The sequence below is a fragment of the Bombyx mandarina genome, chromosome A1 (genome assembly GCF_030267445.1).
Source record: "Bombyx mandarina strain Sakado chromosome A1, ASM3026744v2".
Classification (NCBI taxonomy): domain Eukaryota; kingdom Metazoa; phylum Arthropoda; class Insecta; order Lepidoptera; family Bombycidae; genus Bombyx; species Bombyx mandarina.
The window spans coordinates 14,922,106-14,947,026 of NC_143234.1; the positions used below are offsets into that span (position 1 = coordinate 14,922,106).

Sequence of the window (24,921 nt, forward strand, 5' to 3'; positions counted from 1 at the left end):
TACGCGTTTAAACAAACAAACAAAAAAAGCAGGTCGGTCTATATGTATTACCATAATGATCCATTAGTCAGTAACCTTTAATAATAATTACTCTTTCTTTTTCTATAAATTTTCTCAACGTACAGACACACCGGTTTCTACTATTTAATTATATTAATGTTGATGAGTTGAATTGACTCAGTCGACAAAAACACAACGTATACGATCACTCGTTAATAGAGCGTGTCGAATCAAAAATAAACGCCGTTGAAACAAATATTTGCAATGCAATTACCATGTCGTCTTCAGTAAGGAATAGACGGGGACCTATATAAGTTTTCAACGCAATGAAAGCCAGGTTGAGCAGATCTTGTGAGCCAAGTTTTTTTTTTTCCTGCTTACCTTAAAATGCACCAATGAGCGTCGGGATATGACACACGCAAAACAAATATAAAGCCAAACCGCACAAGTTTGCCTTACTTCGAACGAGTCTTTCGAGGAAAATGTCTCGTACATTCGCACTTTTAATTAACTCTGTGTTATTGTTTGCTATTTATGGACAGTGCCATGAGGGTCATGGCCACCACCATCACGATCAGAACGTCGGACACCAGCACGGTAATTAAAGATTATACTTAGTAAATTATATTTTTTTCTTTCTATGAGTATGGGCAAACGAGCGTTTTTGTCGCCGCGTTTCAAACGTGTCTATTGGACAATGAGAAGCTCGGTCTGTGACAGAAAACTAACGGAAGTATGTTTTTAGGTATAGTTTTCCTATTTTAAAAAAAATCAGAATTTTTTTGTTACATTTTTTTTTATTTGAGAAAATCGCATTATTAACACAAAACACGGCTTGTTTAAATCGAAGTGTAAAAAAAACATGATTTCTTTAACCATAATTCTAACTGATAACAGATTGATAACCTCTTATCACACTTCACAAAAGCAGGAATGAAGTGTTTATAAAAAATTTTTATGTTTTTATTTATTCACGATTATATCAATTTATATCAAAATATAAGGTTTGAAGGGCGGGGCAGCCGTTGTAACTATACTTGAGACCTTAGAACTCAATCCCACGATAGGTGGCGCATTTACGTTGTGGATGTCTCTGGGCTCCTGTAACCACTTAACACCAGGTGGGCTGTGACCTCGTCCACCCACCGAGGCAATAAAAAATAAAAAAAAAGATTGATCGGACGTTTCTAAAAAATATCAAAGAAGACTTTGACATTGGATACGGCTCTTGTCATGACATCACACAGCCGGATCTAAAGATGAGTGTTTGCCCCCTGCAATTTTCCTTCATCCTAAAGATATCGTCTTGTCCTTTTTTTGGCATGAGCCTGGCGAGGAGCTTTAAGCTCGATATTGTGGACAGCCGCTTGAGTGCATCCTTGCCGTTTTCACTGTCCTTACGTAAGCCCTGACAAATTCCGACTATTTGATTGATAATTTCTTTTCAGACCGTCCTTCGCCAAAAGTAACGTCAGCATCCGGAGTATTTCTCGGTTCCTGGATGCAGACCCGTCGCGGAAGACATTTCCAAGGCTTCCGCGGTATCAGATACGCTGAAGCTCCCGTTGGAGATCTAAGATTCCAGGTACATTGGCTATGGAATGGAGAACACTAGTGTTTTCTATGTTATGTTTACTTTTTGGACTAAATTTCAAAATGATGATTTAATTTAGTTAAGGTAATCTATAGTACTTTCAAAACACAGGTTTGAAAGACGTAGACATGATTAATTAAAACTATTTTTAGGGTGTAATCGCGTTTGATATTGTCATTATGTTATTTTAGACGTTTCAAATACTTTGCAGCTTTCGTGGTCACGGAATGATAATAATAAAGGCGAAATTGAACCATAATTGTCCTGACTGACTCGTTGGTGCAGTAGTTAGCGGTCCTGACTATTGCGACGAGGGTCGTGGGTTCGATTCCCACATCGGGCACACATTCGTTTGATGAACTTAATTGTTTTTTTTTTATTGCTTACATGGATGCACGAGCTCACATCTCACCTGGTGTTAAGTGGTTACTAGAGCCCATAGACATCTACAACGTAAATGCGCCACCCATCTTGAGATATAAGTTCTAAGGTCTCAGTATAGTTACAACGGCTGCCCCACCCTTCAAACCGAAACACATTACTGCTTCACGGCAGAAATAGTGATACCTACCCGCGCGGACTCACAAGGGGTCCTACCACCAGTAACTCTTTGCTTTTTGTCTGGGTGTTCATTATCTAAGCATGTATATATTTAAACACATATAAGTATGTATGTCAGTCTCTCGTACCCATTACACAGGAAATCGTAATTTGGGGCCGGGTGACCGTTTGTGGTTTGTTCCCAGCTATTTATTTATTTATAAATCGTTTTTTTTTTAAGTATTTACGTAATATATGCTTTGCAAGTTTCTGGAACTGTATCTAAAAACGCGTAGTAAATGCTTTAAGAATAGAACACTTAATTAGAAAAACTTAAATAATAAGATTGAATCGTTTTAATAATGTTTCGTATTTTTATAAGTTTTAAGTTTATTTTGCCGTTTATAAACTAACTAACCGTACTCGCCCGCTTCGCTGCGCATTTAAAATTAACATTATTATTTATTGCCATTATTATTAGGGAGTCCAACACTCATATAAATATTAGCTTATCCATGAAGTACATGTATTTTCTTTTTCTACATGTATACCAAGTTTCAAGTCAATCGGATGCATGGTTCAGTAGTTATAACGCAACATCCGTAAAAACCACTGTAGATTTATATATTAGTATAGATTACCATTGTTACTCAAACTTCACACAAGCCAATAAAATAACGGAATATTTCGACAATTTCATAAATAAAAAGCAACATGGAATCTGCCTCTTAAGTCAAGTATTGCACTTTGCCTCTTAAGTATTCTAAATTTTAATTAAACGTTTTCTAACTAAAGGCCCCAAAACCAATACTCCAATATTCAGGAGAAGTGGACGCCAGCAAGGAAGGCCCGGCCTGTCCGCAACCAACTAATCCGAACTATTACAACAATGTAGACGAGGACTGCCTTCGATTAAATGTCTACACTCACGGAAGCTCAGGGTAAGCAAAACGATACTACATAAGTTTTATTTTCAAACCTATAATATCGATAATACAATCTATACCTTGAATGCATAACTGATTGATGATTTGACAAAACTTTATCCCTCGGAATAAAAGAATTATATCAGAATTAAATTCATTCGTTCTTTATGAATTTTATCATTTAGTTTATTGCGTATTTTTTTTATTTGGAGGAATAAGCTTATAGGTATGGTTTGGATTAAAACTTCCGTAATATAATGATAAAATGCCTTCTATACGAGTAATAGTGTGGTTCTTATTAATCTTTATTATAATTATGGTATGTGTAATGTATTTGTAATTATGTTTTGTGATTTAAGTATGATCGTGCATGATAATGTTTTTATATTATGTATCGATTCCTTTTTTTATATGTACATATATATATCTATGTATTAATACGTGAAGCAAAAACTTTGTATCCCTTTTTACGAAAATTGCGCGGACGGAGGAGTATGAAATTTTCCACACTTAAAGTGCACAATGCTAATGTTTTTTTAAAATAATGCATAAAAAATACATTAAATCAATAAAGAAAACATTACACACACTACATACCATGTATTTGACGCACACACGCATGCATACTATTTATTGTCAAACTTATGTTCTTGACGTCTGTGGTCAAATTGAGATTAAATATGGTTTGTCTTTGTTAATATTTTTTATAGTTTAGTCTTGGCGAAATTTGTGATTATAGAAGTATAAAATACAATCATAATAGTGTAAAAACTTACAATTCCAATTAATTATAGTCGAATTTCGACTACTGCGGGACCTCTAGTTTGCTAAAATGTCAGTTGTGAAATAGCGTTATCAATCGATGGTGTAGTCAACTTAAAAAAGATAACTTAAAAACCTCTATGAAGAACGAAGAAAATACTGTAAGAAAGTATCTTACAGTATTTTTTTCGGATTTTCTTCGGTATATTTTGTTACAGAATTTTCTTCAGTTTTTGGGAGACATATACATAATTAAAACTAATTTTACGGCTTAATACAGAATTTGTGTTTGTCATTATATCGAAGGGTACTATCTTTCCGAACGCTTCCAATACTTTAAAGTTTTAGTGATCACGGACGCGTGTCTTTTTCACACGTATTATTTAGGGAAACATGTACATGCTTAACACACGAACGACACAAACTTGCAATACGTATAAGCTCAGGTAGATCTGTTTTGGTGGCGGCATGGCCCCAAGCAAGCGTGTAGGAGCATAAAACAAACATCTTCACCATATTTTACAGTGAACTTCGTCCAGTAGTGATATTTATCCATGCCGGTGGATTCTACGCTGCGTCCGGTCGTAGCGACATCGCCGGTCCGGACTATTTCCTGGATAAAGACATTGTGCTGGTCACAATCAACTATCGTTTATCTTCTCTTGGTAATGATCTACAATTATTATAATAATTAAACTTATTAAACTTATTAAACTATTAAACTTATTAGACTTATTAAATTTATTAAACTATTATTATAACAGACTCGTTACATTTCGTACAATTTATCTCCAGGTTTCTTGAGTACGGGTGACGAGCTCGCTCCCGGGAACAATGGATACAAAGACCAAGTGATGGCCCTGCGCTGGGTACAGAGGAACATCGCGTCATTCGGCGGCGACCCTAACCTGGTCACGATAGCTGGTTACAGCGCCGGTTCATTCAGCGTCATGCTTCATACTGTCTCTCCTATGTCTAAAGGTACTTTTAATACTGTATAAACGATTATATGTATGTATGTAAATGCTTTTTGTAACTTAATATAAATTTCATTGCACCTACAACTATCCACTCTGCACTACCTTTGGTTGACTGGTAGAGAATGCCAAAGGCATTCAATCCGCCAATGTAAATTTTACATGAAGTGTAATAAATAAATAAAGGTAAGATCTATTTTAACGCACGCTTCATAACTATATCAATTAACTAGCCGTACCCGTTAGCTTCGCTGGGCGTTTAAAATTAACATTATTATTTCTCACCCCCACAAAGATTCTCATCATTAACGCCCCCGCAACTGGTGTAGGGAGTCCAACACTCTTATAAATATTAGCCTATCCATTAAGTATACGTATTTTCTACATGGATACCAAGTTTCAAGTCAATCGGATGCACGGTTCAGTAGTTATAATGGAACATCCGTAAAAACCACTGTAGATTTATATATTAGTATAGATATTTGAACATGCATCTATAAGTATGTTTATTTATTTATTTATTCAACTTAATGCACATAAGTACAATGGCGGACTTAATGCCTGAGGCATTCTCTACCAGTCAACCAAGGGTGGTGTAGAGAATCCTGTGGTAGGTGCATAACTTAATGTGAAACAACCAAACTACATTATACAATATATAAACACATACACGGTATATATATATATATAATCACACAAACAACGTACACAATTTTATATCATGATAATAATATAAAATTTACACATATATCTATATATAATCTCTCTCACATATTCACATACATATTCATATACACACTTAGACACAACTTAGAAATATAACAAAGAAATAGAACCACATGTACATATATAATAATATATAGTACAAGAAAATAGTATATTGCACAGAACACACATTGCAAGTCAAATTGTTAAGTTTTTAAGTTTCTCCAGAAAAAGTTGGCGTACCTTTATTTTGAAAGTTAGGCGATCAGTGATCATCCTAACATTAAGAGGAAGTGAATTCCAAAGTTGAACAGATTGAACTACGAAAGACGAACGGACTAAACTAGAGTTGTGCGTGGGACAGTGAAGGAGTAAATTATTAGAGGAACGCAAGTCCTTATCGTGCGAAAAGTGTAAATATTTAAAGTACTGAGTCAGATAGGAGGGAGGAGTTGGGCATGTTAGTATAGAATGAAGCGCAGTAAGAGCATGTAGATTGCGGCGCTCGCGTATAGGATAAAAATTTATTTCGGAGCGGTAAGTAGACACGTGGTCATACTTGCGAAGATTACAAATGAAACGAATGCAGTTGTTGAGAAGGCGGTCGAGTTTGTTCAAAAGGTCTGCATTCAGGTCAAGATAGCATACATCGCCATAGTCAATTATGGGCAGGATTAAAGCTTGAACAAGCATCAACTTTATCTTGAAAGGGAGAAAGTTCTTGAAGCGATAAAGGGCACGCAGAGATCCAGTAACCTTCCGACTAACATTCAACACCTGTACCGCCCAATCAAGTCTAGAATCCATATACAGTCCAAGGTTTTTGACTGATGGGCTCAAAGGTATAATTGCTCCATTATAAGTTACGGGTGGGAGTGAGCTAAAATTTAATCGTCCCAACAAACGGGGACTACCAATAATAATCGCCTGACATTTGGTTGGATTGACCGTCAAACCAAACCTACCAGACCAATCGCATATAGCCTCTAGATCCCCATTCACTCTGCGAACCGCTTCAGACACACAGTGCACAGTAGCCTGCGAGTACAGCTGTAGGTCGTCAGCGTACAGGTGATACGAACACTGAAGGGACTGAGTTATGAGATTGATAAAGAGAGAGAAAAGCAAAGGGGAGAGAATTCCGCCTTGAGGGACACCAGTATCTAGATCACGCCATGAAGACGAAGACTCATCAATGCGGACCGATTGCTGGCGCCCTCGAAGATATGATGTAAACCATTTCAGCACCTCAGGCGAAATCATAAGATAGGACAGGATAGATAAAAGGATTTCGTGACTGACGGTATTAAAGGCATTAGAGAAGTCGACCAAAGCCAACAATGTGACTTTAGTATCCTCCATTCCAGCCCTAACATCGCCTGTCACTTTGAGGAGAGCGGAGATGGTGCTGTGGCCCGGTCTGAAGCCAGACTGTAGAGAGTTTATTAAACCATTCTTATGAACAAACTGGGACAGTTGGTTATGTACCCAGGCCTCGAACACCTTGGACAGAAAAGGGAGAATCGATATGGGACGGAAATGAGTAGGAAGAGTCGGATTAGAGACTTTGGGTAAGGGAATCACAAATGCTTTGCACCACTGTACAGGAAAAGTACCAGAGGACAAAGATGAATTGATTAAATGTTGTAACGATGGAAGAAGACAATCGAGAATCAGCACTATCATCTGGCGGCTCACTCCGTCGTGACCCACAGCATTGGATCTTATAGAGAGGATTATCTTTTTGATCTCACCCATAGATACCGTGGAAAATTTAAAGGGGTCGATATTTGTAGGGGGTAGTCCTTCCAGAAACTCCACAGTACGGCGCGTAGACTGGTGATCCAACGGGATACTTGTAGTAAAGTGCACATTGATATCATCCAGTCCAATTGCCGACTGAAAGCTGTATTGACGTTGTTTGCCAATATCTAGAGTTCCGAGGAACTTCCAGATATTAGCAACTGAAGAAGACGATATATTATGTAGAAAGTAGCGGCGTTTAGCATTTCGTATCACCTGGTTACATCGGTTTCTCGCAATTTTATAAGAAGCCCAATTGTCACTTCACCTTCCTAACAGGCGCATGGATATCATACAAGTTAAGGATAGTTTCATTAAAAATACGCACTTTATCATCTACAGAAGCTGTAGCCATGAAATCATCCCATTTTAATTCTGACGCATCCTTTTGCAACTGATCTAAATTTAAGCGTTTGAAACTACGTATGCTCATAAGCCTAGGTTGGGATTTCGGAGGACTTAAGGAGTAAGAGAGGAAAATGAGGTCATGATCAGTCCCTGATACCCATAATATAGAGAATCCTACGTTAGAGCTGGATGACCGTGCGTGATTTGTTCTCAGTTATTATTTATTATTATACTGTATTTATTTAAATACTTTGTTTTTTAAATATATTAAAAAACATTTTTTTATAACACTATATAAAAATAGATTGTCGCTGATCGCAGTGTCTACGACACAGATCACCAGTGGTTAGAACTCCGAGTGAGAAACCTGCGTTTCGGTTTGAAGGGTGGGGTAGCCGTTGTAACTATACCGAGACCTTAGAACTTATATCTCAAGATGTGTGGCGCATTTACGTTGTACATGTCTATGGGCTCTAGTTACCACTCAACACCAGATTGGCTCTGAGCTTATCCACCTGTGTGTGCGGTTATTACTAATTACTACAAACCATTAAAGTCTTTGACCTTGTTGAACATGTATCGCCCAAGAAACCCCTCACCATATGTTAAAAGAACTGATGTTTTAAATTTGGAATATATACTTTGTACTGATGTTTTAAATTTCGAATATATACTTTAAGCTTATGTTTTAAATTGGGAATATATACTTTATACTGATGTTTTAAATTGGGAATATATACTTTGTACTGATGTTTTAAATTGGGAATATATACTTTATAGGTCTCTTCCATCGTGCGATATCAATGAGCGGCTCCCCGATTTCTCAAGTGGTGATCCCACATGATCAACGCCAATTAGCAGTGAGGCAGGCCGAGTTACTCGACTGCCCTACCAACAGCTCGCGAGCTATTATTGATTGCCTCAAGACTAAGCCTTGGAGGGATATCGGGAATTCTCTGCGTGGATTCTTCGTAAGTTTTATTTTTACAATTTTAGATATAAGGGTTTTTTTTATTGCTTAGATGAATGGACGAGCTCACAGCCCACCTGGTTGGTGTTAAGTGGTTACTGGAGCTCATAGACACCTAAAACGTAAATGCGCCACCCACCTTGAGATATAAGTTCTAAGGTCTCAAGTATAGGTTACAACGGCTGCCCTACCCTTCAAACCGAAACGCATTACTGCTTCACGGCAGAAATAGGCAGGGTGGTGGTACTTACCCGTGCGGACTCACAAGAGGTCCTACCACCAGTAAGACAGGGTATACAGCCTGCCTGCTGCTAAATAGTTTCCGCACTCGTGGACATCAGGAATGCCAAAAGCATAGACTTGACTACTGCCCAAACCTCGTTTGAAGAACCACACGTCATATTTACTCTTATAGTCTATAAAAAGTCTTTGCTAAAATAGATTTCTAATGAGAAGATAAATTTAATCAGATGTATTGAAAAATTTTACTGTTCTTAAAGCACTTATGAAATCGTCGTGACCTAACGGATAAGACGTCCGGTGCATTCGTGTTGAGCGATGCACCGGTGTTCGAATCTCAGGCGGGTACCAGTTTTTCTAATGAAATACGTACTCAACAAATGTTCACGATTGACTTCCACGGTGAAGGAATAACATCGTGTAATAAAAATGAAGCCCGCAAAAATTATAATTTGCGTAATTACTGTTGGCAGGACCTCTGGTGAGTCCACACGGGTAGGTAATACCGCCCTGCCTATTTCTGCCGTGAAGCAATCATGCGTTTCGGTTTGAAAGATGGGGCAGCCGTTGTAACTATACTTGAGACCTTAGAACTTATGTCTCAAGGTGGGTGGCGCATTTACGTTGTGGATGTCTATGGGCTCCGTAACCACTTAACACCAGGTGGGCTGTGAGCTCGTCCACTCATCTAAGCTATAAAAAAAACTTATTGTTTTGACTGGATTGACTAGATTTGACTGGACTTATTGTATTAACAGGAATTCGCCTACGACCCGGTCCTGATCTGGGTTCCACTTGTAGAGAAGGATTACGGACAAGAAAGGTTCCTCGTCAAGCAGCCTTTGGACTCGATACGTCAAAGAGAAATACATTCTGTTCCGTACATCATTAGTCAAACACAGGACGAGTTCTTTTGGAAGGCTTTGAGTAAGTATACTTCTTCGGAGGGTGTGGTCAAAGTTGCGTAAGAATCCCATCGACATCACATTGACTCATCAAAGTTGAGGATAATTTAATCAGACAATGCTATCCCTTCAACGCATCTACAATATAAAACTGTATTATAAATGTGAGAGTTTGTATGTTTGGAAGTTTGTTAGCCAACAACGCAAAAATGAGTGAATGGATTTGAATGAAATTCTGGACACAATAATAAAATTATCAACGTAGATAAACGTATAGGATTATTTTCTTCATAAAGTATAAACATGTCCCAAGCAATGCTGGATATATCTGCTGTTATAGATCCGATAGCCTGATTGCTGATTCGGGAATTTGCGTGCCTATCGGATCTACAAGTGAACATGAACAAGGAATGACATTAGAGTATTTATCCCTACGAAATGCAACGTGATTCATCTTTCGAAATTAATTATTGATAGTTTTCCTAAAACGGGCTTATTTATTTATTTAGTCTACTTACAAATTAACAGTATAAACGCAAACATTTGTAAGGTATTAATAATTAGCTTAAGTAATTTTTAACAACAACAATAAATCGCTGCAAACCATCATCCATTGCCGGAGCGTAGGCTAGCAAGCCATTGAGTAGCGAGACAGCACGATGTGTCGGAGAGTTAGCGGTGTGCTGCGTACGCGCGTGCGTGGTACTAAGAAACTGCCGCTGGCGACGCGCCCCTCCACACATACATCCGCGCATGTAGCCATCAGACACATTTAGCAACACTGATTCCAGTGCAGTGGAGCTATCAATTTTGTTATGCAATAACTGATAATAATGCACCATAAGAGTCATCTTCCGTCTCAGCTCAAGAGTATCTAACCCGACCATACCAGTCACATAAAGTGACATAAAGTGATGGATACAAGAAGGGATAGTATCCATACATTTTCTTGAATAGGAACCTGCAAAATTTTTTGTGTAGTTTTTCCAGCATTAGCTTTTGAACTGCTTCGCGAGGACCCCACACGAGTGCGTTATATTCAAGACTACTTCGCAAATAGGCATCGAACAGCATAAAAATCACACGATGGCCTGCAAAGTCGTGCGTCTGACGAATTATGAACCGGAGCAGACCACTACCCCTTTTACAGATATAAAATAGCTATAACTGATTATGGATGATATTTAAATTTTCACTAACAAAATCTATTTGCACAGATATCCTCGCTAACCAGACTCTGACAGACACAATGAATAACGAATGGGAACGGATAGCTCCAATTTCCTTCTACCTTCCTGCGAGTACATCACGCCAAGCTTCCCATAAACTGAAGCAAGCCTACCTTGGTGGGAAGAAATTGGTCAATGATACTGCCAGTGCTGATGGTCTAGGGAAGTTATATAATGACGCTATTATTGGCTTTGGGGTGCACAGGTGAGTGTCCGGCGTCATAGGTATTAAATATTTGATAATTCGATAAAATTATCTCAGTGTTTCAAGTTTTGAGGCCTTAATGGAGTAAAGCATGAAACTCCTGGTGTGCTCATATTGAGTGATGCGACCACGCCGGTGCTCAAACCTCTCAAGAGGGTCCATTTTTTTCCTAATTAAATACGTGCTTATTTCATGTTTACGAAATAGTTCCATGATGAAGGAAGAACAACGCCATATAAAAATCAAGTCCGCAAAAACAATATTTAAGTAATTATTGTACAATTCAGACATATACCTCAAGTTACAAAGTGTGTGCCAGCATTCACGTTGCGATTTCTATGGACTCCAATAACCAATTCTCTTAAAGGGATCGTGAACTCGTTCACACGCCAATTATATTAAAATAAAAAAGGCTCAAATTCTATTGTATGTTCATTCCATTAAGTTATTCCCTTTAAAATTTCCTCAATTAATTTAATTTGCACTTTTGTGACCTATCCTTAATTCCTTGCCTACCTCCGATGTTCCGCTAACTTTATTATTACTAGACCATACTAACATAGGTACAACGGCTCTGTTTATTTTGGCCCCTACTTCTAATGACATTCAATTTGTGATTTGTATGAGCTCTTATAACTATGCTCGTGAAACTAGAGCTCCTCTGCATAAATATTAATTATTAGTTACAATCCCACATATATTAGGGAAAAGTTTTTGACTAAGTTTAACTATTTATCCAGATTGGTGAACCTCATGAGTCAATATTCATCCAAACCGGTCTATTACTACGAGTTTGCTTACATCGGAAACCACAGCCACTACGAAGATCCCGTCACCAAGAAACCTACAGGTATTTTTTTGCTTTGTAAATTCGTATATTTTCCCTAGTTTCCTTATTACAGAAAAGACGACTTTAAACTGACTAGAAATAAGAACAATAATACATTGGAATTTATCATATAATGAAACCTGACTTATTTCTCCTTCACACAGAAAAGTGTCTAGAACGCTTTGAACGATAGGATGCTAATAATAATTCCAGGATCAACAAGATGCAAGTCACTTTTGGAAGCATAACTGATAGTAGTCTATGATATAGGGTGTAATAGTATGTAAGACCTAATAGAATAAATATAGCAAAGACTAGAATTACTGTAATCACAATTTCAAGAAATGTTTTTTAATTTTTAGTGTCTGTTGCAGCAATACCCGAACTGATCAAGATATTTTCTTTGAAACACCTAGATCAGGGCTGTCCAAACAGCGGCCCGTTTTAATGCGGCCCGCGACGCATATTTTAATCAGAAAATAGTTTGAATAATAGAATTCTTTGTCAAAACATATAATCAATATTTAGTATAATTTGTCTTTATTCGTGTAACATTCCATTCCCATGACATTATTTAAAAGTGAAGTTATCTTCTACCATTATTTTTTTGAAAATATTTTTGCTGCTGCCCTCCAGCTTTTGTAGTAAATTTAAGTAACCCGCAAAGGTATTTAGTTTGGACAGCCCTAACTTAGATCATTCTCTCTAGATTCACTATAGACGTAGTAGACAGTGATTATCGTATAGATTACATTTACAAAACCACCTCAGCAATAAACGCTCCTCTATCTTGACTCTTGTTCTGATATTTTTAAATTACATGTTTATTTTTAACTAGGTGACCCGGCAGATTTCGTAGTGCCTCAATTGATGAATAAAAAACCTAAACTTTTGTATAAAATAAACTTAAAACAAACAAAAAGATTCCGTCCGACGGGGAACACATAGGAAAAACAAAATTGTTTGTTTTATATCCAACTGTAACCGTAACTGTTTTATAACCAACTGTAATTCATTTTTATATATATAGATTATTGTACCTTATATCCTCATTGCAGGTGCAGCCCACCACGACGAGCTGATCTATTTGTTCAGTGTCAACGCTACCTTCCCGTTCATAGAAGCCTCTGACAGCCTCGACTCGAAGATGGTTGACAAAATGACTAGCATCTGGTACAACTTCCTTAAAAACGGGTAATTATGTGGTGCATAATCCACTTTCCACAAAAAAAAAAAACTATTTATTCGTTCCATTTATTGGATTTATTAATTTATTGGACCGGTCGCACTGGAAATCTATTGGAGAGGCCTATGTTCAGCAGTGGACGGCGATAGGCTGAAATGATGATGATGATGATTTATTGGATATTAAAAATTTCATAAGTCAAGCTAGTAAGTTTGTTTATCCACAGTCTTTCAAGAACAAATCTTTGAGTAGGGATATTTTAGAAAATCTCGATAGCATTGGAGAAACTGATATATACTTCAAACCATAAACTGCTTTACCTTGACATTTATGAACATAGATCATATTTTCTTAGAAATGTTTTAGATTATGATCTACTCTAATAAGAGGAATATTTTCTCATCTGTTTGGCAATCAACTTTCATATCGTTCTACAGTAATTATTTGCGAGTTTTGTTGTTATAAAAAATTGACAAAAAGTTTGTTTTCCACCTTATCTTAAAAGAAAAGGTAGACAACGAAATTAATCAGAAAATGTGAAAATGTTGTCATTAATTAACTATCTATCGATTTTCAATAGTTAGGTGAACAATACCTATTTTATAATGATTACATTCGGAAATTATATTAATCTAATCTCAACAAATTTTATAAACGACTAGCTGTACCCACCCGTCCGCTTCGCTAGGAATTTAAAATTAACATTATTATTTGTCATTATTATTAGGGAGTCCAACATTCATATGAATATCCGCCTATCCATTAATTACACGCATTTTCTGCATGGATACCAAGTTTCAAGTCAATCGGATGCATGGTTCAGTAGTTATAACGGAACATCCGTAAAAACCACTGTATATTTATATATTAGTATAGACTAGATTATGACCTTTTTTTTTTTGATAACGCCATCTTGATTAGTTGCCCTGAATTAAGAAAAATTGTTTTATTATTCGCCAATAGATGTCGGGAAGAGTTTATTATTGAAAACACGAATAAAACAACATTTTCTGAAAATAAATCGTAGCTAGATCGATTTATCGCCCCCGAAATCCCCTGTATACTAAATTTTATGAAAATCGTTGGAGCCGTTTCCGAGATTCAGATTATATATACACAAGAATTGCTCGTAAAGGTATAAGATAAGATTAAATTTTACATATTTCAAAATAATATATTAAAATTGATGTTTTTTTTTAATATGTATATCTCTTTTTCAGAGATCCGAATCCCCGGGATAACAGTCCTGAGTTATCAGGTCTGTCTTGGCCGGCTATGAAGCCCGACGACAGGAAATACCTTCGCATCGACAAGACTTTCTCGGTCCATGAAAACCTCTTCGAAGATAGGTTCAAGATCTGGGAAGAGCTGTACCCGATAACTAATTGATTTCAAATAGTGACGGATTTCAATAAATTTTCAGGAATGAATTGGAAACTACTAAAATGGAGAACTTAAAATATAAAGTATAATAATAATAAAGTATTACAATTTTTTTTACTAATTTAATGCATTTTATTTCCTTCGTTCATTTTATTTAATCTATTGGAGAGGCCTATATTCTGCAGTGGACGGCGATAGGCTGAAATGATGATGATGATGATGATTTCCTTCGTAGTTGAAGTATCGTTTTAATTTATTAGAAACTAGTCGAAAATAAACCTTACAAATGTAGAAACTTTACTTCCGACTAGTTATTTGCTACTCGGAAGTAGAATAAGATAGAGTAGAATATTTTGGTCTTCTCTAAATTCTCTAAAAGGTAAGTCATAGATAATTTTTATAATTATTAAATAGAGAAATAAATAATATTTACTATATTTTGCACATACATACATATGTTTATTTGTTTTATTTAAACAGCCACATAATATTATTATAGCTCAAAGTCGCTCAGCGAGCCATGGAAAGAGCCATGCTCGGAGTTTCTCTGAAGGATAAAATCCGGAATGAGATTATTCGACAGAGAACTAAAGTCATCGACATAGCTCAAAGAGTCAGCAAGCTGAAGTGGCAGTGGGCTGGCCGTATATGCCGTAGGACTGACGATCGCTGGAGCAGACGGGTTCTCGAGTGGAGACCGCGCAGCGGAAGACGTAACGTGGGACGCCCCCTGGCTAGATGGTGCGATGACCTCCGCACGGTGGCCGGCAAGAAGTGGATGAGGAGAGCAGCAGACCGGGCTCAGTGGTGTAGATTGGGAGAGGCCTATGTCCAGCAGTGGACGACTGTGGGCTGTTGATGATGATGATGATGATGATAATATTATATATTTAAAACAATGAAGTATTGTCTCCTCCTCTGTCTACCACTGTTTCTTTTTGCTTAAGAAAAATTATAAGCGTTTAATTTTTTTTAATACAAAACAGTTAATTGGAATTTTCAGTAGGTATTGTTTGTTGGTCTATTTTCTTTTTTTTTTAGTAGATATTTACGGACAATTTATTCTCTTTGAATTTGGAAATATAAGTTATTTTTTGTTCCAAAGACACCTAGACACTGGGAGATAGTAGAAAACGCAGAATAAACCCACTTAAAATGTGATTCTGGAGAAAAACTCCGGATATCGTGGACTGATTTCACAACAACGAGTCCATTCTTGAGGAATGAAATTTATAATCAAACGCCTCTCCTGCACGTTGCAGGCTCTTATCTGACCTCTTTTTCTGGATATGTGTCACGGATCTTTCTATCGAGCTCGTGATGGCGCGGGCAGGGTTAAGAGTGTTAAGCCGCACGATAGACCTCGCGTAAGGACTGGCCAGGTCAAGGCTGCAACCGATTGCCCTTTACGCGTAAGAATCAGACGCGCAGCTAGAATGGAGTTTTTTTTCTTTCTTTTATTGCCTTTTTTGATGGGTGGACGAGCTCACAGCCCACCTGGTGTTAAGTAGTTACTGGAGCCCAAAGACTTTTACAACGTAAATGCGCCAACCACATTGAGATGTAAGTTCTAAGGTCTCAGTATAGTTACAACGGCTGCCCTACCCTTCAAACCGAAACGCATTACTGCTTCACGGCAGAAATAGGCAGGGCGGTGGTATCTATCCGTGCGGATTCACTAGAGGTCCTACTACCAGTAAAACATGACGGTCACAACCACTCTGCTAAGAGTGTAGCGATGAAGAAAAAGTCGCATTAACTAAAGGTGGCTGAGTTTATTGATAAATGGCCCGACAAATTCGTATAGGATAATGGCTTTATACAATAATCACCTTCAACTCTTCAGACAATGGTTACCTATAGCTGGCATCCATCTCACGATAATCAGGAAGATAAGAGTGTCCCCAATTTCGTTTGGAAGGTCTATTCATGTCGGGCGAGAATGTTCTAACTATAAATTTCTTTCTAAATAAAATAAAAAATCGGTGAAAATTCAATGACTCATACAGAACTTAAATTAGACTTTTAAATATTTCAGAAGCCCTGCATAACTTTACGACAATTTTTTCCCTTTAACCGACTTCAAAAAAAGAAGGAAGCTAGCTATCTTACGTGTTACCTTAGAACACTTTTCTAAATGAACTAGCTATGCTGATTCCTTTCTTAGTGAATGCTAGCGGTTCTCATGTGGTCCTATTTAAATTCCGTCAAGATCTGACCAGTAGTTTTTGAGTTATGATTAATAATGCATAATTCATTAACTTTGACCATATAGGCTATACCTAGATGACATCACTTTTTATGTTGTTAAAGCGGATTTGTTTTTGTTGTTTAAAATTTTGTATCATTACTCTGGGAGCATCGTACAAGGCTTACGATTGACAAGTCTGTATCGAAATTAGTAGAAGTTATTATGGAAGATACCTAGTAGTCATCGGGTAGTTAGATTCAATATTTTTTTTCAAATTCTTTCCGAATTACCAAGATCCTAACACGTGTTCACGAAAGAGTTTCACGATGAGGGAACATCATCGAATTATATTACAAAATAAAAATGCGAAGTTTATTAATGTGTTCCAGCTAATGATTATATTAGCTCGTTTAATCATGGTCCTACTATTTTTTGCCTCGAAGCATTAACTATGTCGACTACAACTAATTGAACCATTTCCTCGGGTGAGCTTTTTTTTATTGCTTAGATGGGTGGACGAACTCAAAGCCCATATAGTGTTAAGTGGTGGAGCCAATAGACATCTATAACGTAAATTCGCCATCCACCTTGAGATATAAGTTCTAAGGTCTCAAGTATAATTACAACGGCTGCCCCACCCTTCAAACCGAAACGCATTACTGCTTCACGGCAGAAATAGGCAAGGTGGTGGTAACTACCCGTGTGGACTCACAAGAGGTCTTACAATCAGTAATTACACAAATTTTAATTATGCTGGTTTGATTTTTATTTCACGATGTTATTCCTTCACCCTGGAAGTCAATCGTGAACATTTGTGAAGTACGTATTTCATTAGAAAAATTGGTACCCGTCTGCGGGATTCGAACACCGGTGCATCGCTAGATACGAATGCACCGGAAGTATTGTCCTTTAGGCCACGACGACTACAAAGTGGACGAGTGGCGGGATATTGTTCAGCTTACTTATTACCTATCAACACCACTTAACCACTTAAGATTGGATGGATTAGTTGATTTGCCCATCTAAAAAAATCGATCTTAATTATAAAAAACTCTAAATCTGTAATGAGTTTCATCGACGTCACCCTTACCGACGGTTGGGACCAGGGTTGCCCCGAAGAAAAAAATACAGAAAAGTAAGGTGTATATTACCTAATTTATAATATCGGCTTGCTAAATAATAATAATAATAAAACTAAAACAAAACTATAATTGCAACAACAAGGCTTAGATCTCTATTTTTAATACAAGCTTAAATACAAAATTATGTCGAATGTTTAATTAAAATTATTATAATAAGTACCAAGTCAAAATAATTCATCAAACATATCAACATTATTAAAGTGATAGGGAAAATAATTTTCATACGCAAATAACGCGTCTCGACGCTGTCGTCAGCCACTTCTAAGATAAAGACATAGACATAAATTAAACACATCATTAACATAACCAACCCCTTATTTCGCGAAATAATTTTATTATAATAGATAATTTAAAACTGGCCGTTTCCCCCACCGCCGTGGGGTTAAATGAGGAATGGGCGGAGCGTGAATTAAGACTATACAATAAAAAGCTAGGCGTCTCTGTCGCACAAATGAGCAGTCCTAAATTCAGTAAGCGGCTTACAATGGGTGTCGACACTTTATGGCATCTCTTTCTCGCCAGGGTGAGCGTGAATAGAGTCGTCTCGATGGCCCTTCATAGTTATAAGGTATACCGTAGCAGCGGAGGTCCACGTGAGATTCTATTTTGTAATCAGTGAAGTGGCGCCTTTATACCGGACTGGAGGCACGATGTTCGCGCGTTTGACAGTTTGACGTTTTGTTCGGCGGGAAAATCGTTTTACGAGTTTTCACGGGCACAAGAACTATTTATCGTAAAGCCTTAATAATTTGCTTAATTCGTTATTAGTTTAGTAAAGTGATGTTCATGCCGACCAGTTGAAGAAGACTTTAGTTATTGCTGTTGCAATAACTCGGATTTTTTGTCTAGGTAGAAGTTAAGGTATGTGTTCAAATATATTTAAAATATCAAATATCTTGAAGCTTACAAAGTTGGTACTGAGATTTCTTATAAAATTAAGCAACATATATTGACATAAAGAATTTTACATTATCAAAATTAAGAAATAATCACATCGGAAATATTCAGACCCGATAAACCGCATATCAACTTTAATAGTAATCTATTTTATTTTAGTATGAGTAACATGTATGAAATTTAATAAAACACTATTTACCAAAACTGTAGATTTTCAAGTTTTATTATTACTCAATTGTATATTCAATTATAACCCCCCATGAAAACTAGTGGTCTCTGAAAGAAATAAAATCATAAATATTATTATGGCATTTTGTTAGTAGATCCATTGTTGAAGATTACAATTTTTAATTACAAAACAAGAACATATAACTGTTAGGGCTTCAAATAAAATACCAAATTAATTTTAACACAAACCGAAAAATGTACTATATGAGAATCTCCGTAGACTATTATTATTCGTTTTGTGTGATTTATTTTATTACATTTATATTGATTTACTTTATATTGCATTATTCACGGGAGGGTCAAGATGAACAGGGTCGGGAGTTGGAATTAAACTAGTCTTATCGCTATATCAATAAAACATTTAAACGAAATTCGGATACAATTCTAACTAAGCCGAATGATTATTAATACATAAGATGCTGAATGTTTTTTTAATTTTGCGTTTAGTTTTCTGAAAGTCGTGACATGAAAGTCATTGACTTTATTTTCCGAATCAACCATGCTCCGATTTGAATATTAAAGTAGCTTCTATACCAATACAAAACAGAGATTTGTAATAAAAAAAACCCCAAGATGAACATCAACCACGTTATCTAGGTTCTCAGATCACAGATAACAGCTTGTGAAATGGGCCCTAAGGTTGTCTGTCTGTCTGAAATAAGTGAGCGGTTTTAACATAGTTAATGTTAAAACCGCTCACTTATTCGATTGCAACTAAGGAAGCGATTTATGTGAAAACGCTTTTGGGTATTGCCTTAAATTACGATAAATTTTTCAAGAAAACTATAGATTATCCATTAAAAATACAACCGTAACTAGGTTATTTCGAAAAACCTTCAAAATCCGTCCAATTTAAAGTCGTGATTTCAACGCTCATAATAACGATGACGGCCTATCTGAGCTTAGTATTTTACAGCAAAGTGCCAAACAGTGTTATAAAAATCTCCCTTCGAATAACAAGAGATTTAGATACGGTGGTAGATTCAGCGAATCACTGCTCTTGCTAGGGCCAGTGTGAACAAACTCTCTCAGTTATAGCCCGTGAACTCACCTAGCCGTTCAAACGTAGCTGGAATAACCTCTCAAGCTACCAGCGTAAGGGGCTATTCCATAGGCTACATGGGTAAAGATAAAAAAAATAACAAAGCTAGACAAACACATTTGAATACATATGTACATAATCGTAACAGTATTGTATACTTACTATATATAAATTATTTTTGAATTAAACTATTTTATAGACGTAAATTTATCGTCCCTTAAACCAAATACTTACGGATAATGTACTTCTCTTTGATGTTTTTTTTTTAGTGGAACTTTTATATTGTTTATTTGTTGTCGTCCGTTTCACAGATTTTAATTTTCCTATGGTTGATTCCAAAGTCGTAATATTGTATTTAACATCAAAATGTTTCGCTGTAGTAACTTCAAGCATAACTGTATTATTAAACACCGTTGTTAAATTGATGTTATTTGTGGTAATATTTTCTTTTTCTGGTGTCGAATTTACAGGATGCTCCACAATTTTGGGAACGGTTGTGAAATTGAAGCCTTTGATATCAGTTGAAGCAGTATTTGAATTAATGTTTTCTGATCGCGCTTTTGAAACTTCTTCACTATTTGTTATAGTCTCAACAGCTTCGTAAATTTTGGTTTTCCCAGTTGACTCCGAGGTGATAGTTGACGGTTTTGTTGGAGCTTGTGTAATGATTTCGGCTTCTTGACGTACCACATTCATACTGATAGCAGTTGCTGCGTCAACATCTTTTATAACTATCGTATTCTTACGTAATATTTCTTTAGTATTATCTGCTTGTGTTCCCTTTTTTGTTACTTCTGTTTTTACTTTACTTCTCGTGATCAGTTTAATGTGTTTGGTATCATTAATAGCTGTTGTTTTAGTTTCCAGTCTTTTCAATCTATAAACATTGGGCTTACTGGTACTTTGCATAGGTGAATGTCGCAAAGCTCTGTCTGTGAGTAATTTCTTAAATTCGTCAATACCCATAAAGGTGTGTGGTATATTCGTTTCGACCGGATTATCTATGTATATTAGGGGTTTATTTTCAGCTTCACGCGATATATGAAGATTGTGCTTTTTGAAACCATTAACCTCTTTCAATTTTTTCACGTGTACTTTGTATACTTTATTGTTCTTGTACAGGCGTCGAGATGCGTCATTGTCACTTTCTTTAACTGGCAAATAAAGAGTTAGTATGACAATTTTTGGTCGATCGCTTCTGTGATGTTGTTCTATTTAACTTCTTAATCTCATGAACTTTCGACACTGCGCTTATAACAATAAGATCTTTTAATTTTATTGCCTTGACTTGGCTTTTTATCGTTTATGAGTAGCAGTAATCACTGGTACATCATAGGAATGTCGAACGTCTTACTTCGTCATCATCATCGGCCTATATCAGTCCAGTGCTGGACATAGACTTCTCCAATTGCTCGCCACTGAGCACGATCCTTGGTTTCTCTCATCCAGCTCTTGCCACCCTGCACAGATTATCACTCTACCGTGCCTGAGGGCATCCTGTACTGCGTTTGCCAATTCGCAGTCTTCGCTTACTTACTATCAGCCCACAGAGATCCCCTGCCGGACATAGGCCTCCCCCAAACCTCGCCACATTTGCAATTAAATATGACACGCGTATTGTGCAATCAATCTACACTATTATAGCGTATATTTTATGTTTATCATTGACATGATTTTCATGGGTTGGTGTTTGTTAAAAATAAAACTGTAGTACTGTTCGATTCTGGGACAAACATTCAATTGCGAGCCAAAATTACTACGTTTTTTTTTATATAAATATATTAATTTAATATTAGAACCAGGTCAGCAGTTTGACAACAACTTTATTTTATACATACCAATGTTCAAAGCGTTTACATACTCCTTATATAAATCGGATATTAAATCATCTGTGAAATGAATACTGAAGGCATATTCACTGATTATTATTATTAAAAGAAAAACACAACACAATCGAAAACTGTACAATTTTAGTAGCATTTTCATATTACGCCAATAGTACGATTTTATTTCGGTTGAGCGCAAGAATGATTTTAATTTTCATATATGAAAACATCGTAAAATTCAAGCGTGATGGCGTTTTTTTTTTCTGTTGCCTCAATTTTACTGGTGGTAGGACCTCTTGTGAGTCCGCACGGGTAGGTACCACCGCCCCGCCTATTTCCCCCGTGAAGCAGTAATGCGTTTCGGTTTGAAGGGTGGGGCAGCCGTTGTGACTATACTGAGACCTTAGAACTATATCTCAAGGTGTGTGGCGCATTTACGTTGCAGATGTCTATGGGCTCCAGTAACCGCTTAACACCAGGTGGGCTGTGAGCTCGTCCACATATCTAAGCAATAAAAATAAAATAAAAAAATCGGTGATCGATTTCACGGCTCACCTGGTGTTAAATGGTTACCGGAGCGCATAGACAGCACTACGTGAATGCCGCTACTCATTTTGAAACATGAGATCTTATAACGGTATAATTGTCCGTATGCTTCAAGCCGGAATGCATTACAGCTCCGCGGCAGAAAAGACAGTGTAGCCAGGAGGGCTCAAAAGACACTTCGCCACTGGAAAATGCGTATTTTTGATTTGCATTTGGAAGACTGGAAAATTTGACGTAACTTTAAAATTGTCATTTATTTAATAGTCTGCAGTACGTTGTTTTGACAGCCCTAAATGATATAAAAAAAATAATGCACTCAATGCACTCGAATCTTTGATCAGTTACGATTCTCTGTCGCTATCTCCGGTCCTCGGCAATCGAACTAAATATAATGAAAGCTTAATTTTAAAATTAAGCATTTATAACGTTTATAAAGCTTATTCGAAATCGGTTCTGTACTTATTAGCGATGCTCGAAAGAGCAAAAAATTGACAGACAAATCAAAACAAATCTCGAAGTTATATGTATGTTGGCGCAAGCATCCACTTATTAGTGTATAGTGGTATGTTAGTGGCATGTTTTTTTTTTATTGCTTAGGTGGGTGGACGAGCTCACAGCCCACCTGGTGTTAAGTGGTTATTGGAGCCCATAGACATCCACAACGTAAATGCGCTACCCACCTTGAGATATAAGTTCTAAGGTCTCAAGTAGAGTAACAGTAGTAGTATTAGTGTATATATACACTTAACACCAGGTGGGCTGTGAGCACGTCCACCCATCTAAACAATAAAAAAAATTATATGTGCTCAGGTATTCCGTGAGCACGAATTTCTCCGTGAGCGCATCGACCCATTTACTCCTCTGACTAACAAACGCAAGGTTTTCTTACCAAGTAAAATAATAATAAAAAAGACCCAGTACCAATAACTTTCACTTGTCAATTTCACTTCTACAAGTATGATGAACTATACTTATTTTGTACGTTCTGTCAGCTTTTGTTGTCAACGTGCTACAAATATTTTATGAAATTTAAAATTATATTTACGAAACGATTTTCTAAATGAGCGAGAATTATTTGTAATTCAAAAAAATTGCAATTTTCCCATTTCCACGGTGATACCAAAAACATACAGATATATAAATAGATATAGCCTTCATTCTCTGATCATAAGTATTCTAATTTACACACATAAAATAATAAATGTAATCTAAACGACCTTAAAATCAATTATCTAAGCAATAATTTTTTTTGTCAGGCTGTCGTTCAAAATAGGTCCCCTTTTGCCTCACTTTTATATTACGAGTCAAACTTCCCCATCCCTTATGCAATCATTTTATTGTCCATTTGATACACATACTAAACAACAATAATTACGCTCATTGACGAACGAATATATTTGAAAACGACCCTGACCAACCGAGAATCTAACCCAGATTCCACGGCGTATGCAAGATCACTAAATATTAGACGAACCAGGAGATTCAAGAGTAGTTTACACTTTTTTGTTCCTACCTATGCTGATAGCCTTAAGAGGCTATTTCAGCTTCGCCCTAACATGTAAGTGAGCTCACGGGGCTCAAACCGGAAGTGTTGCTAACACTGGTCCTAGCAAGAGCAGAGCTACGCAGAATCTACCACCGGATCGGAAACGCGATCCACTGAGAAGATCCGGCGAGAAACTTAGTAGGCTTTGTCTATGGGTTAATTCGCTCGTCGAGCCCTTCGTCGCAAGCGGCGGGTTCGATGAGGACGGAGACCGGTGCTTGTGGTACCTAAAAGCACCGTTAATGGATCGGGAGGATTCGTATTGACGTGTTTTGGGCGACGTCGAGTATTTACCATTCGGTCTACGGGATCCGATATGTAATTCCCAGCGGCCACGACAAGAGGGTTATCATGTCGTGCCGCCTTTTCAAATTACACTGTAACCCAAGCGTAGAAGGTAATTCTTGACAACGGAATGCATCATCGAATGACCCGTAAAATAATTTGTCCACAGTATTAAGATGGTATTAATAGCTATCTTATTTTCTTTGGTTTTCTCGACTCGTAAACGTAATTAAAGCTAATTTTACGGTTTAATCTTCCATTTTTTACTTTCGTTATTTAATTTCTCAGGTTTCGTGTACTTTACGAAAATTTAATTTTCGTTTACACACTTTTTAATAATTGAGAACCGAAATGGTATGATATAGACGTTAGCGCCTAGGAACCAAGCTTCCTTACTTTTTCCGTACGATAAAACTTTAGAATAAAATTCCCTATTCCAAATTATAAAGCGTCCACTTTCTGTACCTAAGCTTATCATAAGATGGGCTGCTAACTCATATGGATAGGGTTTAATAGGGTAATTTATAATCATTCATTTTTTAATAAATAACTGGAAACAAACCATACACGGTCACCCGGCCCTAAATTATGATTCCCTGTGTTATGGGTATCAGAG

At 36.8% G+C, this 24,921-nt stretch overlaps 3 protein-coding genes across 7 annotated transcripts in view; 2 read left to right on the top strand and 1 right to left on the bottom strand.

The window, feature by feature from the left end:
• The first annotated feature begins 437 nt into the window (after nucleotides 1-437).
• On the top strand, nucleotides 438-14,723 carry ie2 (integument esterase 2). Its single transcript, XM_028186425.2, has 11 exons — nucleotides 438-597; nucleotides 1,449-1,585; nucleotides 2,930-3,075; nucleotides 4,348-4,487; nucleotides 4,618-4,803; nucleotides 8,436-8,626; nucleotides 9,624-9,792; nucleotides 10,988-11,204; nucleotides 11,945-12,054; nucleotides 13,092-13,227; nucleotides 14,440-14,723. The coding sequence occupies exons 1-11, from the start codon at nucleotides 483-485 to the stop codon at nucleotides 14,606-14,608; spliced, it is 1,716 nt and encodes a 571-aa protein (XP_028042226.2). The 5' UTR covers nucleotides 438-482; the 3' UTR covers nucleotides 14,609-14,723.
• Nucleotides 14,724-18,490: 3,767 nt separating this feature from the next.
• LOC114252787 (paired box protein Pax-6) overlaps nucleotides 18,491-24,921 on the top strand; it is a 70,346-nt gene continuing 63,915 nt past the window's right edge. For 4 of the 5 annotated variants that reach the window (XM_089739518.1, XM_089739521.1, XM_089739519.1 and 1 more), the window contains exon 1: nucleotides 18,492-18,796. The gene's annotated coding sequence lies outside the window, so the exon portion shown is untranslated. Of the gene's footprint in view, nucleotides 18,797-24,921 lie in introns of all 5 variants that reach the window. The other variant, XM_089739520.1, reaches the window with a different exon arrangement.
• Nucleotides 19,695-22,356, bottom strand: LOC149499574 (uncharacterized). Its single transcript, XM_089739799.1, has 3 exons — nucleotides 21,930-22,356; nucleotides 20,790-21,236; nucleotides 19,695-19,712 (listed from the first exon to the last, which is right to left on the bottom strand). The coding sequence occupies exons 1-3, from the start codon at nucleotides 22,086-22,088 to the stop codon at nucleotides 19,695-19,697; spliced, it is 624 nt and encodes a 207-aa protein (XP_089595925.1). The 5' UTR covers nucleotides 22,089-22,356.

Bases quoted from the DNA above. Each gene is read 5' to 3' on its own strand.
- LOC149499574 (XM_089739799.1), bottom strand. From the start codon at position 22,088: ATGAAAATGCTACTAAAATTGTACAGTTTTCGATTGTGTTGTGTTTTT. The intron at 21,237-21,929 runs ATAAAGTTGTTG...AGTGACAATGAC, and splicing joins TGAACATTGGTATGTATAAA to GCATCTCGACGCCTGTACAA.
- ie2 (XM_028186425.2), top strand. From the start codon at position 483: ATGTCTCGTACATTCGCACTTTTAATTAACTCTGTGTTATTGTTTGCT. The intron at 3,076-4,347 runs GTAAGCAAAACG...CATATTTTACAG, and splicing joins TACACTCACGGAAGCTCAGG to TGAACTTCGTCCAGTAGTGA. The intron at 9,793-10,987 runs GTAAGTATACTT...CTATTTGCACAG, and splicing joins GTTCTTTTGGAAGGCTTTGA to ATATCCTCGCTAACCAGACT.